This window comes from Coprinopsis cinerea (assembly GCF_000182895.1).
Source record: "Coprinopsis cinerea okayama7#130 chromosome 5 map unlocalized cont3.5, whole genome shotgun sequence".
In the NCBI taxonomy this organism is placed as follows: domain Eukaryota; kingdom Fungi; phylum Basidiomycota; class Agaricomycetes; order Agaricales; family Psathyrellaceae; genus Coprinopsis; species Coprinopsis cinerea.
This window is the reverse complement of record NW_003307540.1, coordinates 3,006,354-3,020,005: the sequence shown is the minus strand read 5'-3', so window position 1 is coordinate 3,020,005 and position 13,652 is coordinate 3,006,354. Positions and strand designations below refer to the sequence as shown.

At 52.5% G+C, this 13,652-nt stretch overlaps 5 protein-coding genes across 5 annotated transcripts; 4 read left to right on the top strand and 1 right to left on the bottom strand.

Moving 5' to 3' along the window:
- Positions 1-118: 118 nt before the first annotated feature.
- CC1G_12430 (hypothetical protein) lies at positions 119-4,782 on the top strand (the record flags this gene model as incomplete). Its single annotated transcript, XM_001839106.1, has 6 exons — positions 119-218; positions 276-559; positions 617-832; positions 883-939; positions 988-1,126; positions 1,181-4,782. 6 exons carry the CDS (start codon positions 119-121, stop codon positions 4,780-4,782), a joined length of 4,398 nt encoding a protein of 1,465 aa, XP_001839158.1.
- A 1,347-nt stretch (positions 4,783-6,129) lies between these two features.
- Positions 6,130-7,109, top strand: CC1G_12429 (hypothetical protein; the record flags this gene model as incomplete). Its single annotated transcript, XM_001839105.1, has 5 exons — positions 6,130-6,245; positions 6,306-6,595; positions 6,667-6,783; positions 6,846-6,932; positions 6,994-7,109. The coding sequence occupies 5 exons, from the start codon at positions 6,130-6,132 to the stop codon at positions 7,107-7,109; spliced, it is 726 nt and encodes a 241-aa protein (XP_001839157.1).
- Positions 7,110-8,700: 1,591 nt separating this feature from the next.
- Positions 8,701-9,983, bottom strand: CC1G_12428 (WD repeat-containing protein 61; the record flags this gene model as incomplete). The annotated part of the gene is made up of 7 exons (XM_001839104.2): positions 8,701-8,896; positions 8,949-9,094; positions 9,153-9,293; positions 9,344-9,498; positions 9,547-9,840; positions 9,898-9,934; positions 9,981-9,983. The coding sequence occupies 7 exons, from the start codon at positions 9,981-9,983 to the stop codon at positions 8,701-8,703; spliced, it is 972 nt and encodes a 323-aa protein (XP_001839156.2).
- Positions 9,984-10,153: 170 nt separating this feature from the next.
- Positions 10,154-11,010, top strand: CC1G_12427 (40S ribosomal protein S12). The gene is made up of 4 exons (XM_001839103.2): positions 10,154-10,203; positions 10,255-10,354; positions 10,412-10,751; positions 10,944-11,010. The coding sequence occupies exons 2-3, from the start codon at positions 10,256-10,258 to the stop codon at positions 10,748-10,750; spliced, it is 438 nt and encodes a 145-aa protein (XP_001839155.1). The 5' UTR covers positions 10,154-10,203; position 10,255; the 3' UTR covers position 10,751; positions 10,944-11,010.
- Positions 11,011-11,714: 704 nt separating this feature from the next.
- On the top strand, positions 11,715-13,236 carry CC1G_12426 (hypothetical protein; the record flags this gene model as incomplete). Its single annotated transcript, XM_001839102.2, has 8 exons — positions 11,715-11,933; positions 12,022-12,060; positions 12,118-12,211; positions 12,270-12,397; positions 12,449-12,538; positions 12,597-12,674; positions 12,744-12,998; positions 13,051-13,236. 8 exons carry the CDS (start codon positions 11,715-11,717, stop codon positions 13,234-13,236), a joined length of 1,089 nt encoding a protein of 362 aa, XP_001839154.2.
- Positions 13,237-13,652: the final 416 nt, after the last annotated feature.

Genomic DNA, 13,652 nt, shown 5'->3' with positions numbered 1-13,652 from the left:
CGATCTCGACAAGATAGTACTTTTCTGTAATCCCAGTTTCCAGCCCCAAAAAATTCGGAAATTGGACGGGTTTTGAAGATATACTGAACAAAGCCTATTGGGAGCCGTAAACTAGGCGATGGCCACCGATTCTGGGAGCCTGGCACCCCCGCTTGCGCTTCCGGGCAGCAGCCCTTTTGCTTCTACATCATCAGCCACTCCCAACTCAACGGCCCAAGGTGCACATCTGATTCTTAGAGTGTTCTGAGTCCAAATTGGCTAAAGCTTAAGTATAGGGCCTTCGAAAGCACCGCAACCAGAGTTTGGAAACGTAAACAGTACAACTGGCGCGGTCGCCGTGTCTGCTAGCCCGCAACCCAATCAGCCACCCCAAGCTCTCGTTCAACCGCCTCTGGAAGATGATGATATGGAAAGGGACTCGTCCCCGGAACCAGCTACCGATGCCGACATAGCCTACATGAAGAAACGGTTGCTCGAGATGGGTTTAACACGCGACGATGGGACAAAACCAGTGAATGATGCGGACCATAATTCACGGGAAGGAGAGTTGCTGGATATGGTACGTCCATTGGGATACTTGATTGATTATTCTGTGCTTGAACAATTTACCTGTTAGGTCCTAACCTTAATTCGCCCGCCCCGCATATCTCCCTCGCAATTAGCCAATCAAGCCGAGATGATTGCGAGTTTACAGGCTCAAAACGAGCTTTGGGCATCGCAACTTCAAGAAGAAAGGCTGAGAATGGAAAGCGAGCGAGACGGATTCGAACGGATGGCAGAAGCGCTTATCAGACAACGGAATAGGCCTGGAGTGGGCATCGCTCCCAACGAGGTCAGCTTCAAGTGATCGCGTTGCCCCTTTCCGTCTAATGTTGTCCTCAGGAATTGGTGAGGAAATGTTCCATACTTGAGGCCGACAATCGTATCCTGCGGGAGAGGGTATGCATATTCTCCATGACAGCACAGCTCTATCTAATATTCCTTCAGCTCCAGGAAACCTATGTCCGAGCAAACGCTCTTGAGGCTGAAGTCTTGAAGTTGAAGCCGCTGCTTCTCATGCCAACGTTCCCGGCTACCCTGACACCCTCTGCCAATACTTCATCGACAACTACTAAGCAGCCTATTGGTATGGTCGCCTCGAATTCTGTCTCATTACCAGGACCTCAATGTCCTCAAACAGGCAAAGGAAAGAAACGGAAACAGGGGTCGGAGCCCATGGAAGATGTCCAGGCAGAAGGTGAACCGACACTAACCACAACGAATCTACATCCCCAAACACATCTGCTGGCTTCATCTCTTATATCTACGCCGCTACCCCAACTACGGCCAGCCTTCCCTATGCCACAACCAGCTACTACTGGTCCATCCATGAATCCTACTCCAACACAACCACAATCTATGCCAACTCCGACTTCAGCAGCTGAACTCTATCGCCAACCTTATCCCTATCTGTATCCATATTATTTCACTACTCCCCAACCCCACCCATCGCCTACCACGACAACGCCGACTGCACCTATCGCGGCAGCAACAAATGCCCCCGCAAAGGCGATCAACCCATATCTCAATTACACAATTCATAATGCCCGGATACAGGCTATCACTACGGGAGCCGCTCCCAGTTCAGGCCTGTCCTCTCCAGCACCCTCCTCGTCGTCATCCACGCCCAAACCGAGTAAAGCCCCCGCTAACTCTAGTGCAACTACCATCCCACTAAACGGTCTAGGCCCCACCTCCACCATGAAACCACGCCGCCGTTCAGCATTGAGCCAAGGCCTGACTGCAGACGCGCGAACCGAGCACATCCTCCTTGCTTCACGGAAGATCGGTAGGGAACGCGCTGCGTATGTTGCTGGGATATTGCAGAACCCCGATAAGGGAGTGAAGGACCGCGACCAGCAGCAGCAATCGTCGTCTTCGGCTGCCTTGGATGACGGTAACGCGTCAGCCTCGAGGACGGGCAAAGATTCCAACGGTGATCGAGTGGGAGGGTCCCGTAGTGGTGGTGGTGCTGCAGGGACAGGGGCTGCGCCGTACTTTCGATCTATTGCGAGTGCAACTCAGCTTCAGGCTTCGGGGTCTGGGCCGTCGAGTCAAGGAGGGGAAGCGTCCACGTCGTCCGCGCGGCCGAGGAAGGGGAGTACGTCTGCGAACCAGCACGGCGGACAGCAGCTACACCCTTATCGCCAATCAACCTTTGTGTTCGTCCGTCCGCCTGGAGGACCGAATAGTAGTGCTAATGACCAGGGTCCCGCTAGCCGCCAGCAACAACACGCCTCGTCCTCATCCTCCTTGACGACAAACTCGGATCAGCGGTGTACGAACTTGGGGCGGGATCGAGCTGGCAGTGAGGCGGGTGGTGGTGGAACCAACTCTCAACAACCATATCGTACACCCCAACAGCAGCCTGCTTCGCTCCCGAACGTTGTCACGCCCCAACAACAGCATCCTCAACCGCATACAAAGCAGACTCCGCTTGATTCGTTGGTTACGGCGGCGTTGGGTATGCAGGAGGGTGGTGCTAGCAGCAATGGTAACGCCAACGGGAATGCCAATGCCAACACCAATGGGAATGGTGTGGTGGTGAAGGAAAAGAGTGGGCCTGGGAGGAGACGTAAGGCTGCTGATATCGAGCAGGCTGAGAGTCCAGCGCCTAAACGGAGGAAGAGCGCCGCTTTGGCCAGTCAGAAGGCTGGTTCTAGTTCTGGTGATGGGACTGCGGTGGGGAGGACGCCGAGCGCGTTGGATGTGTTGGCTGATCAGGCGCAGGCGGCTGTGCCGATGGCTAACAGGAGGGGTGGGGGCAAGGCTGGGAAGGGAGGGTCTGTTAATGGGAAGGCGGGGGCGGGGGCGAGTGCTTCGGTTGGGAGGAGGAGGAGCGGGAGGGGGAAGGGTAAAGAGAAGGAGGCGGTGCAGCCGGAGGAGGAGGGGGAAGAAGAGGTAGAAGAGACGGAGGATGTTGAGATGAAGGACGTGGAAGAGGAGGGTGAAGAAGAAGAAGAGGAGCAGAAGGAGGAGCAGGAAGAGGAGAAACCGGTGGAGAGTGTATCAGTTGTAGTGCCAAAGAGACGTGGTAGGCCGCCTAAAGCCAAGAAGGAAACCGCCACTGCCAAGATCAAGGTTGCGTCCAGTCGGACTACGAGGAGTTCACCAGCCATCAACCCCAAGGAGAAAGAAGAGACACCTAGTACCGTTAGCGGGAAACGCAAGAGGGCGCCCCCTCGCGACCGCACAATTCCTTTGACAGCGTCAGCCAGCGTAACAGCATCGTCAAGCCAGGCAGCTTCAACATCGACCAGCTCCAAGGCGAAAGGGAAGAAAGCAGTGGGCGATGAAGTACCAGTGAAGAGAGGACGAGGTCGGCCGAGCAAAGCGAGTACCGCTTCAGCCGGATCCAAAGCGAAAGCAGCTGTTCCGACTGCTCCGTCCGATGGGCCGAGGATCATAGCTCCCCCACCAGCGAGCGACGGCAATGGTGGCGACAACGGTAACGACGATGGAGACACTGTCGATCCTCGTCCTTCCCCGCATCCCGACACTCAGTCTTCTCCACTGCATCAGCTCCAGCCCGTCGAACCCGATGCGGGGTCTGAAATGGATTCCAGGGAGGTGGTGACAGATGTGGTCAATGTCGATGCAGACGTATTAGATGCAGATGCAGATGAAAGCGCCGCCGCCACACATGCGAACGACATCGATAAGGATGGCTCAAGCTTTACAGCGGCCGTTGTTGGTTCTAAAACGGCACCTACCGAGGCTAATGAAACCGACGTAGTGGCGGGTGAAGATGAAGATGAAGGGTCTAGGGGAGACGGTTCTCTATCGATGCAGACGGAGGTGGAAGACGTCAGCGGTAGTGATAGTTCGGCAAAACCCTCTGTCGAGCTGTCAGTTGCTGAGGCGTCTATAGACCTGGTCGGAGAAGATGAAGGGAGTACGGGAGTTTCGCGGGTAGACTTCATCGATATGGACGTCAGCCCAGTGGTGGCCAGTGTGACTGGTGACGTCGTTCCGAGCTCAACCCAGAGTGTGAAGGAGGTGGTCGAGGCAGGTCAGAGCTCTCTTTCAGACAACAAAGCAACTGGGGTGGCGTCATCAGCTGTCACTGCAGGCCACCTGCCCGGTCCCTCCATGGACTGTGATGCGAGCGGTGTTCAAGACAAAGAAGAAGAGGAGGTCGGCAACCTGATCAGGATGGACATAGGATCGGAAACCCCCGTCAAAGAAGATCGCCATCGGCCCACTAGTATGGCTGAGAAGATGCCCGTTCCTGCGCAGTGTGACTCGACTGCTCGACCTCTCCGCTCATCGTCACCGTCTCAATCTGGCCCCACGGGTGGAATAACTAATGTTCCCAGAGTCCAGAATGCTTCTGCTCCAGCTCCTTCGACTTCCGAATTAATCATATCTTCGTCGCATCGAAGTTCAAATCCCGCCGATCTTTCATTAAACACCAGTGCTTCCGAAGTGGTATCGACACCGAATGTGGGACGTGACCAACTTGCCACTCCGACCCATGAGGATGCGACTTATGATTCTGATATGGATGCGGAGGCTGAAGATGACGATGAAGACAGGGATGCCGAAGGGGAAGACGAGGACATGGATGGAGTGGAGGGAACTTGGCCACAAATCTCTTACTCCTCCACAGAACTTTCACGGTCCCTCGCCGCTATCGATTCCCTGGGAGAAGACGCAGATGCCGAAGGGGAGATTGAAGATGAATCTGACGAACCTCCTGAAGCTGTATTTCGACCATCCGAACTTATCCCCGGTGCCTAATTTGTGAGTATGCTGTGACCGTGATATGCCTTTTAGGCGTGTGTGTGGCTGACTGTGTTTCTTTTCTCTTTCGACAGGTCTTCGAGGCCCCTTGTCTCTGACACGCCCGCGTCTATTCTTGCGATACGGAAACTTTGTTCTTGCGCCGAGATTCCACAATCGGGGAGAAAGAGAGGCACACATTTGGTCCTCTCCTCTGGTCACCTGCTGTGAAACGGCGCCATTTTCCGTCTTTCCCGTGACTGCCGTGATCGGTTGTGTGGTTTAATCCTGGTATTTGGGGCGTCTGGTCAAGTTCCTGGTTCTATGTAACAATGGCCTTGGAAAGTTGTTTCGCTCTGTCAAGCGTTCGCATCCCGCATCCATGCAGTTGGGGTCGGAAGCCAAACCTATGATTACAAGCACCCACTACCATCCCACCTCTCTTCCCCGCATCCACCGCTAATCACACGAGTTGGGCCAAGACCAACTCCGACGCAATAGTATTGTTTCATTCGAATTCAGGAACAGTACTCCCCGCATTGTTAATCGACCACCGCTCGCGACGTCAGAGCCAACAAGCGGGGGAGACTTGCGATCAGAAGCAGAGCCGAGCCAGGGATCCTCGTTTGACAGGCGTGCGCTTCTTGGCAAGCATGTGGATTATCGGTCCGTTCTTGGTGGCCCCACGTCCCGGTTTCTTGGATCCGTCTATTGGTCTATTGGAATCTCGGCGTGTATGCTGATATCCTTATAGTCCATCTATTAATCGTAAATCTAATCCGTTGGGTGTATTGTATGTGTATGACTATCATAGTAAATCTCGCTTCATACTTTGATCCTCGCGACTTACTCACCGTTCTGAACGTGGCTGATCCATCTAGTTCTCAGTGGCGACGCCCTCGAGGCGTTTGGCCCTTTCATTTACGACTTCAAGAATAGCTCGATATCAAGGCCTGCGTCATCGATGTGTACAGACGCATTGACATGGGTTCTTCCACTCCCTATGTGACCAGTCACTGAAATAGTAAGTGTGGACCTTGGAAGTGGTTTATGTGGTTTATACCATGCCGTAACTTACGGACGGTATGAACTTCGATCGTAGTTCTTTACTCAGAATCTTTCACTTCGACATATGCATCCTTTCTGAGATTAGCCTGGTATATCTCCTTTCCCTGATCCCAATCTTCATGCACCGCTGCATCTTTTCGCTTTTCTTGCAACACCATGATCCCCACTTCACTTAATTAATACGTACTCCGGTAGATGTATCTTGCTCCGGTCACTGGACTGTTATAAACACTTTCTCTTCCAGCCAGAACCCACTCTGTCCAACCACCCCTACTTCTTCACGCTTCCCTTCCCAGCATGACCCGCACTGGCACCACTGGCACCCCACCTTCCTACGACATGTCGGACAGCACTCTCAATTTTATCGAAACAGTTCGATACCATGTCCCAGACAGTACCTCCCAGTCGACGAAGTGGGTTTTATTTGGCTTGATACCATTTTCACTGCCGCTCATTTTTTTTTTATTCCTCAGTCTTCCACTTCCACCGGGCTGGAATCAATACGTCCACCCGAATGGAGATGTTTACTACCGGAATAGTCAGCTGCGCTTGACCACTCCGGACAACATTCGACGGCCACAAATTTTGCAATATGTCCTAGATGCTCGCGAAGATCACCTCGAACTGCTATCCGACGATCCTAATTATCAGCGCCTCCCAGATGACCTCGAGATGACCGTCTGCGACGTCAACGACGCCACCGCGATTATTGGGCTGTACTCGAGGCGAGCAAGGCAAGCGTACGAGTGGAACGAACGTGCAGGTGCGTGAGATACGGCCCCCACATCCTCGTCCTGTCTGTAGCCTCTTTTGCTTATTCGGTTTGACGATCAGGGCGTATCGTCGTGAGACCCAAGCAGCACTTTTGGTCCCATGTCGCTGAATATCCTTCTCATCACCGACACCTACCCCCCGGCGCGGAGGAAGAATTCGTCACCGCCGTTCACCAGGGTCAGTTCTGGTCCCTGGATTCTGGCGCACTGATTATTCAGACTGACACCTCTTCTTCACAGCCCAAATCCGGTTGAGGAACGGGGAAGCTTTCCCTTTCACTGAGCAGCAGCTCGAACAGATCAAGGCGCTGTACGAGAGACACAGAGGTAAGTGCCTCACTCGTGAAGCCTGCGTATTAGCTTTGTACTAATCTCATTCAACGTTCAGCTCGCGACAACATCCCTGCTTTGGGCTGGCTCATCGGAGTTGTAATGCCCCTCGAGTCGGTCGTCAGTAGGCTAAACGGAGAGCTGGAAGCGATGATGGAGGACCTACATGTATGACGAAGAGAAGCCTGTTCCGTGCGCCCACCTAATGCACCCATTTCACCAATCACTATTCAACCACCGACTCTGCTCACCTGAGGGTCTCATATCCCCGGGCCCTCGCACACACACCCGCGGACACCGCGACAGTTCGAGTCACCTCAACCTACCATACCATCTATCGATGGTACGGCGATACGTGTTTTTGACAGACACGTTTTCGACGCCTCCCATTCAAACGGCACTTTGCGCTCTCTTTCGTGTGGCATGATCCATCCATCTATCCATCCATTGTTCTTTTTTCCCAAACGACATCTTCTGACCAACACTACGGCCAACCGGAAATTAATCCCATCACGCCTCAATCAACCCCGCACGGAACGCTGTCACTTATCACTCTCAGCCCTATTCTATTCAATCTTCCCAAGTTGTGCTCCCAGTCGGACATCGTTTGCGACCCCCGGATTGTCTTCCTCCCCCCTCATGGTACTCAACAAGCTAGTAATGAAATCGGCGAGTAAACCCCTCCGCTCACACCTTGCTCTCGCTGAGTTCCAACGACCCCATTACGGCGAGACCAAAGGGCAGGGACAACCCAGCGCGGGGAATCTGCATCGATTATTACTAGCTAGCCACCACGCGACCTAATGTTATGTTATTGTACGTTGCTGGTATCAACGTTTGCGATCACTACCTCCTGGCGCCTGCTCGAGAGTGTATTGAGTGTTGACATGGCTGCCTGTGGCAATGTGCCATGCGCTGTAACGTCATGGATGGGCCCAAGGCACGCAGCACCATGCAAAGGCCAAGTTGGCTTTAGTTCGTTACCTCCACAGACAAGGTTTTAGGATCGATGAGCCACCTGGACGGAACTGAGATGAAGGTGATATGTATTGTGACCGAGAGGAAGATAGCTGGTTGATGTTGAGACGGATTGTTGGGCCAATTTTACCTCCGGACTTAATCTTCGGAAAATGACAGTGACACACCTAAATAGGGCGGAACGGAGCTTCGACTCTTGTAAGTAAGCCAAGTAGACCAATAAATGAGTCCCTGGTCAATCGAGACGGGTCGGAGCCTAGGTTTCCATTACGCATCCTTCCCTGGTGGAGAGACTCGCTATAATGGATAGAAGTCAGCGGGGAGCGGCAAGGTTTGATTACACGGAGAAGAGACGGGGAAGTTGAGGAAGGATTAATGCTTAACCGTCCTCCTTCGATACGAAAGAAACGCGGCCATAGCGCGTTTGGGAACCTACGAAGAAACTCTTGGGAAAGGTCCGCGATGCATCATCGACTTTACGGGATGTACTTGGGTTTACGGTCATGAATTGGGCGCCAAGCAAGCTTGCAGTATCAGCGAAGCGCCGATGTGCCGTGCAATACCTCTCAACGATTGCGATAGCGTTTGACCTCGACGTCACAACCTCATATTATTTCATGGCGGAAATCGAAAAAGATATGTACATGCGATTGGGTCGGGTCACTGGCTCATCATATTTAGCATTCTAGAAAGGGTAAGCACATAGACGAATCACACCTTATGATCGGCAAAGTTGAGACTGAAAATTGAAGAGCGGGAGGGATAGACGTAAAGTGAAGGTGAACCCTTATGAACTTCCAGCACCAGCACCTCGCCACCATTTGACAGTTCCATCCTCTCCGCCGCTGACAAACGCTCCCACTGTGCCAACGGCAGGAGGTTTGGGCCGCCATGACACACTCCAGACCTCTCCCGTGTCCTGAATAGTCGAGACTGCCGTTCGAGCGGCAATGTCCCAGACTTTGATAGTTTTATCGGCGGATCTGTCGTGTCCGTTCAGTAGACAGCTGATGAGCGTAGAAGAGCTCCACATACCCTGAGAGCGCAAGACGCGAATCAGGAGAAATATCCGTGCTCAGGACCCAGGAGCTATGTCCTGTGAACGAGGCTACGATGCCGCCTGGAGATGCTCGCACGTCATGAAGCACAAGTCTCTTGTCTTCTGAAGCACTGATAAGAAGCTATTCGGGAGTTGGTACGATTAGCTGCGCTGCCAATTGCAGTGAAGCGAATACGAACACTAGAGTCAGGAGACCACGCAATAGACCTAACGGACATTGCGTGGGAGGTGTATGTTGTCGAAAGGGAGCCAGATACGAGATCAAATATGAAGATTTGCCCAGTTTCGGACGCTAAAGCAACTCTGCTCCCATCTGGGCTCTAAACGGGTGTTAGCCTTGTGTATCAGTGCGAATGGAAGGACACTTTACGTGGGCGCAGGCCATTCCAAACTTGTTGCGTCCGGAAGAGAACGATGTAAGCCGTTCGCCGAAGTTATCAGTTTTGGCAGAGCGAATCGTGACATTCCCAGATGCTCCCGAGCAGGCGTATGTCTCCTTGTTGGGGTTTAGCGATACAGACCATGCTGTCAACGGCGATCAGCTGGGAAACTTGGAGAAGCAAACGGACATACCTGGTTCTGCATCCTCGGTGCTTCGTTGATAGCTTTCATGCCTGGCTACGACTTGACCGCTCTCCAAATCCCACAGGCTGGTCAGGCCCTCTATACTGTTGTACAGAGCTAGCGTCCCGTCAGGAGAAACGGATAACGAGACTAGGGCCAGTGTATGCGGTTGGGGGAACTGAGCATTGGGTGATTGTGGTTGCCCAGAGATTGAAGCCCATTGTTTGGCAGAACCATCGGCTGAGATAGACACAGTTGTGTCCGCTGAAGTCCAAGCAACGTCCCAGACGGCTTCAGAGTGCGCTAGACGATGTCATGAGCGTCGTTTCGAGCTTGATATTCAACAATGACGGCATGTACGTTCTGAGCAATCGTGTGCGTGTAGGAAAGCTAAACTCTGCTCATTGTCAGAGATGTCGTTGAGATAGGTCTGCTCGACGTACCATGGTTGAATTGAACGGCTTGCGCGATGTGGAGCGATCAGGAATGACGCGTGCTCGACGCGTCGGACAGCGACGACGGGCCTTCGGACATCGCCGAGAGATTGAGTCGGAGATTGTAATGAGCATAAAGCTGGGGGGGAACCTAAACCTTAATTTTTCCTCACATCAACGAAGGCGGACGAAGACATCGACCTCAAGACTTTTCAATCCACATAGCAGAAAAGTGGGTACTTTGGCGGAAAAACCGAGATCTTTGCTTATCTGGACTTGTTAGGATGTCCGACGCTGGAGATGACATTCAAGTTGACGCCCCGGAGGTCGAGGTCACCACCGACGCCCCCAAGGGAAAGCTCTCTGTCGAGGAAGCCCTTCAAGTAAGAGATCGACTCATATCTTCATCTTTTTATCACAGAATCTGAATTTGATTTCAGCAAGTTTTGAAGAACGCCCTCGTTCACGACGGTCTCGCTCGTGGTCTCCGCGAGTGTGCCAAGGCACTCGACAAGCGCCAGGCTCACCTGTGCGTCCTCGTCGAGACCTGCACCGAGGCCGAGTACATCAAGCTCATTGAAGCCCTCTGCGCTGAGCACAAAATCAACCTCATCAAGGTCGGAGACGCCAAGGTCCTCGGTACCTGGGCCGGCCTTTGCAAGCTTGACCGTGAAGGCAACCCCCGAAAAGTTGTTGGATGCAGCTGTGTCGTTGTTAAGGAGTATGGCGTTGAGAGCGAGGGTCTCCATGTCCTCCTTGATTACTTCAAGAACCGATAAGGTGAGCACTCGTTTTCATTCTCTCAAGTTCTTTTCTCGCCCGGATGTCAAACAGACTCCCTCTACTGATGCCTCGCGGTATCTGAGGATAAACGTCTAACCGGAATCATTATTTATTGTCTGATCCTCCTTTTTTGCTTTCTTATCTCTGCTGCCATCTATCGAGATGCTAACCGAACTCTTTTCCTTGTAGCTGTACCATTCAATCTCGAACTGTTGTAATATGTACAATCCAACATGAAAGATTAGCGTCACATCCCTACTGTCCTTGTGAGAGGTGCACTGCCCGTGTCGTTGGCGTTGACGACTGTAGGTTGAGCCTCGCTGCATGCGACCCGCTTCAGCTCCACTGAGAATGGGCCGCTAAGGCCCTGCGGAACTTGTTGGAGAATGCAATTATGCTCGCCAAATAGTTGGTGTCCACATCCTTCCTAGAAATCTGAGAAGGAGTGAGCTACTGGAAGAGTGAATCGGAAGTCAAAATGTCCAGCAATACTACTTGTTGTCCTGGTTTAGGTTACGAGCGTCCCAATACAAACGCGGCACGTTCCTAAAATGTGGCGGGATTTCCGTTCGGTCAGGGAAAGCGGCGACAACGTACCTGATATGAAACGTATTTGTAAAGGGGCTCAGGTTGCTTTAAATAGGTATCCAAGTCAACAAGCGCCTGCAGACGATTTAATATTCGCCTAAGCGACTAATAAGCGCAGGAGATCTTGCCTTGTTTGGTAGATCTTATCTTATCTCCCCCGATGCCCATCTTGTTTGTGGAACATGTGGCAGGGGACCAGAGCGTCATCAAATCCGGTCCTCGGCTCGTCATCCACGACCTTTCTCTAACCACGACCACCACGACCGCACCCGACCACAACGGCGTTCAGCAAAAGGGCTCTCGACGCAGGCGACGACGTGCTCGATAACGGGCTCAAGTCACTCTTTGTAAAACTCTGAAAATACCAGCAAAATGGCTCGCCACTCGCCCTTTCAGTGTTTCACGCTCTCATTGTTGATTCTGCCGCCATTGCTGTTGGCGGCGTATTTCATGGCTGCCTTTCCAAAGCCCCCAGCGCCGATACACGTACATTCGTCGTTGGCGAGCTTGCCACCGACGTCGAAGACGTGGTCGATTTACCCTGAGGATATCTACCCGGGCGGTGCTTATGCTGATCTCCCTTATGGTCGGGTGAGTCTTGCTTCCGACGTGTCCTCAGGCCTACTGTGGGCCCAGTGCATGCTGCGCACCAGATAAGGGCGCTGACCGGGTATTCTAGGTGCGGTACTGGCTATTGGGGCCTGAGAATGGGAAGAAGGTGGGTGGAAACGCCTAGCGATCCCACTATTCTCCGCTGACAGTGGGCTAATTATAGGTCGTGCTTATTCATGGGCTTTCCATTCCGTCCATAATCTGGAAAGACGTAGCGCCATCTCTAGCATCTAATGGATATCACGTTCTCCTGTATGGTACGTCCGTCCCAGGTGAACTTCTTCCGCGAATTATCCTCATAGGAGTTATAAACAGATCTGTATGGCAGAGGTTATTCCGACGCACCACAAATTACCTATGATCCTACGCTATACACGGTCCAGCTTGCCCTTCTAATGCAGCATATCCACTGGGAAAAGGCTATCGTCTGCGGGGTTTCGATGGTAGGTGCCAGCGCGGTCGTTCGAAAGAGGATCAGCTAATGCCATTTCAAGGGTGGTGGGATAGCAGCTACTTTTACTTCCCAATTCCCTAATCTCGTGGATGAGAATATAGTTCTCGTTGCTTCTGCGGGTATCATGGAGGTGGGTGGAAGCCCAGTTCTCAAGTTTCGGGAACACTGATTTACATGGACTATTACAGTCCACGGATATCTCACGCACGGCTAAATTCATGTCTTCTCCTCTTGTCCAGACCCTGGCTTCGAGTGGCCCTGTCCGAGTATGTGTTCTTCCCAAGTCAGCTTCGTTACTTATGTTAATCGCTCTCCCAATGTAGCATTATCTCCAGCGACTTGCCAATCAAACAAGCTCCAACCTACCCGTCGACCCGGTGATGGATCTGGAATCGGAGATGGAGACGAAAGCGCGCCAAAGGGGTCGAGATTCTGTTCAGGCAGCTGTTGAAATAGTCCGTCTCCAATCAGCACATCTCCCTGGATATAATGCGGCCCTTTCGAGTTCCTTGCGGGACGGACCAATTCGAGGTCAGAAAGAAGCTTTCTCGAGTAAAGGCTTTGAAGGACGTAAGGTCTTATTGATACACGTAAGCTTCCACCTCCCCGTCCACAGATAAGATTGTTCATTTGTTCATTTAGGGCACAATGGACACGACAGTGGACCCGAAGTACTCTCCCCAAATACTGCAACTGTTGCCTAAAGAGACAAGGCGACGGTCCAAACTTGTCCAGGTGGAAGGGGCCGGTCACGATGTCACGCTCAGTCACCCTGACCGGGTGGCTGGTGCTATGCGGGCGTGGTTCGAGGGGAAGACAGAAGTCTAAGAAGCCAAGCTCCCCCGTCTGACAATCAACTGCTACGCACGCGCGGGACGAACGACCACCTTCCAGCGGCGATCATACTTCGACCACGCCTAATCAACACTTCACTGTCCTATTTAGGCTTGGCTTGGTTTCCCTGAACCTAGCCCTGACGTCTCTTCGATGTGATCCCATTACCGGGTGAAGAGATGATCATTGTTACCAAATCCAGGAACACCCAGCCTCTTCTTCCTTCCGCTGGGAACTCTATTGGCAGGCCTTTTGTACCTTCCTTGGCTGTCACGAAAGCCTTTCAAATGACCTTACCCTTATACCGCCTTCCGTCCCTTCTTCCAAATGTCTTCGATCCCTTTTCACTCTTCACATCGCTGTGACATTCCGAATTGCTTCGACCCCTTCCAGCGGTTGCTGTTTTAGAA

Coding starts and splice junctions, on each gene's coding strand:
- CC1G_12427 (XM_001839103.2), top strand. CDS start 10,256: ATGTCCGACGCTGGAGATGACATTCAAGTTGACGCCCCGGAGGTCGAG. Junction 10,355..10,411: donor CTGTCGAGGAAGCCCTTCAA/GTAAGAGATCGA, acceptor ATTTGATTTCAG/CAAGTTTTGAAGAACGCCCT.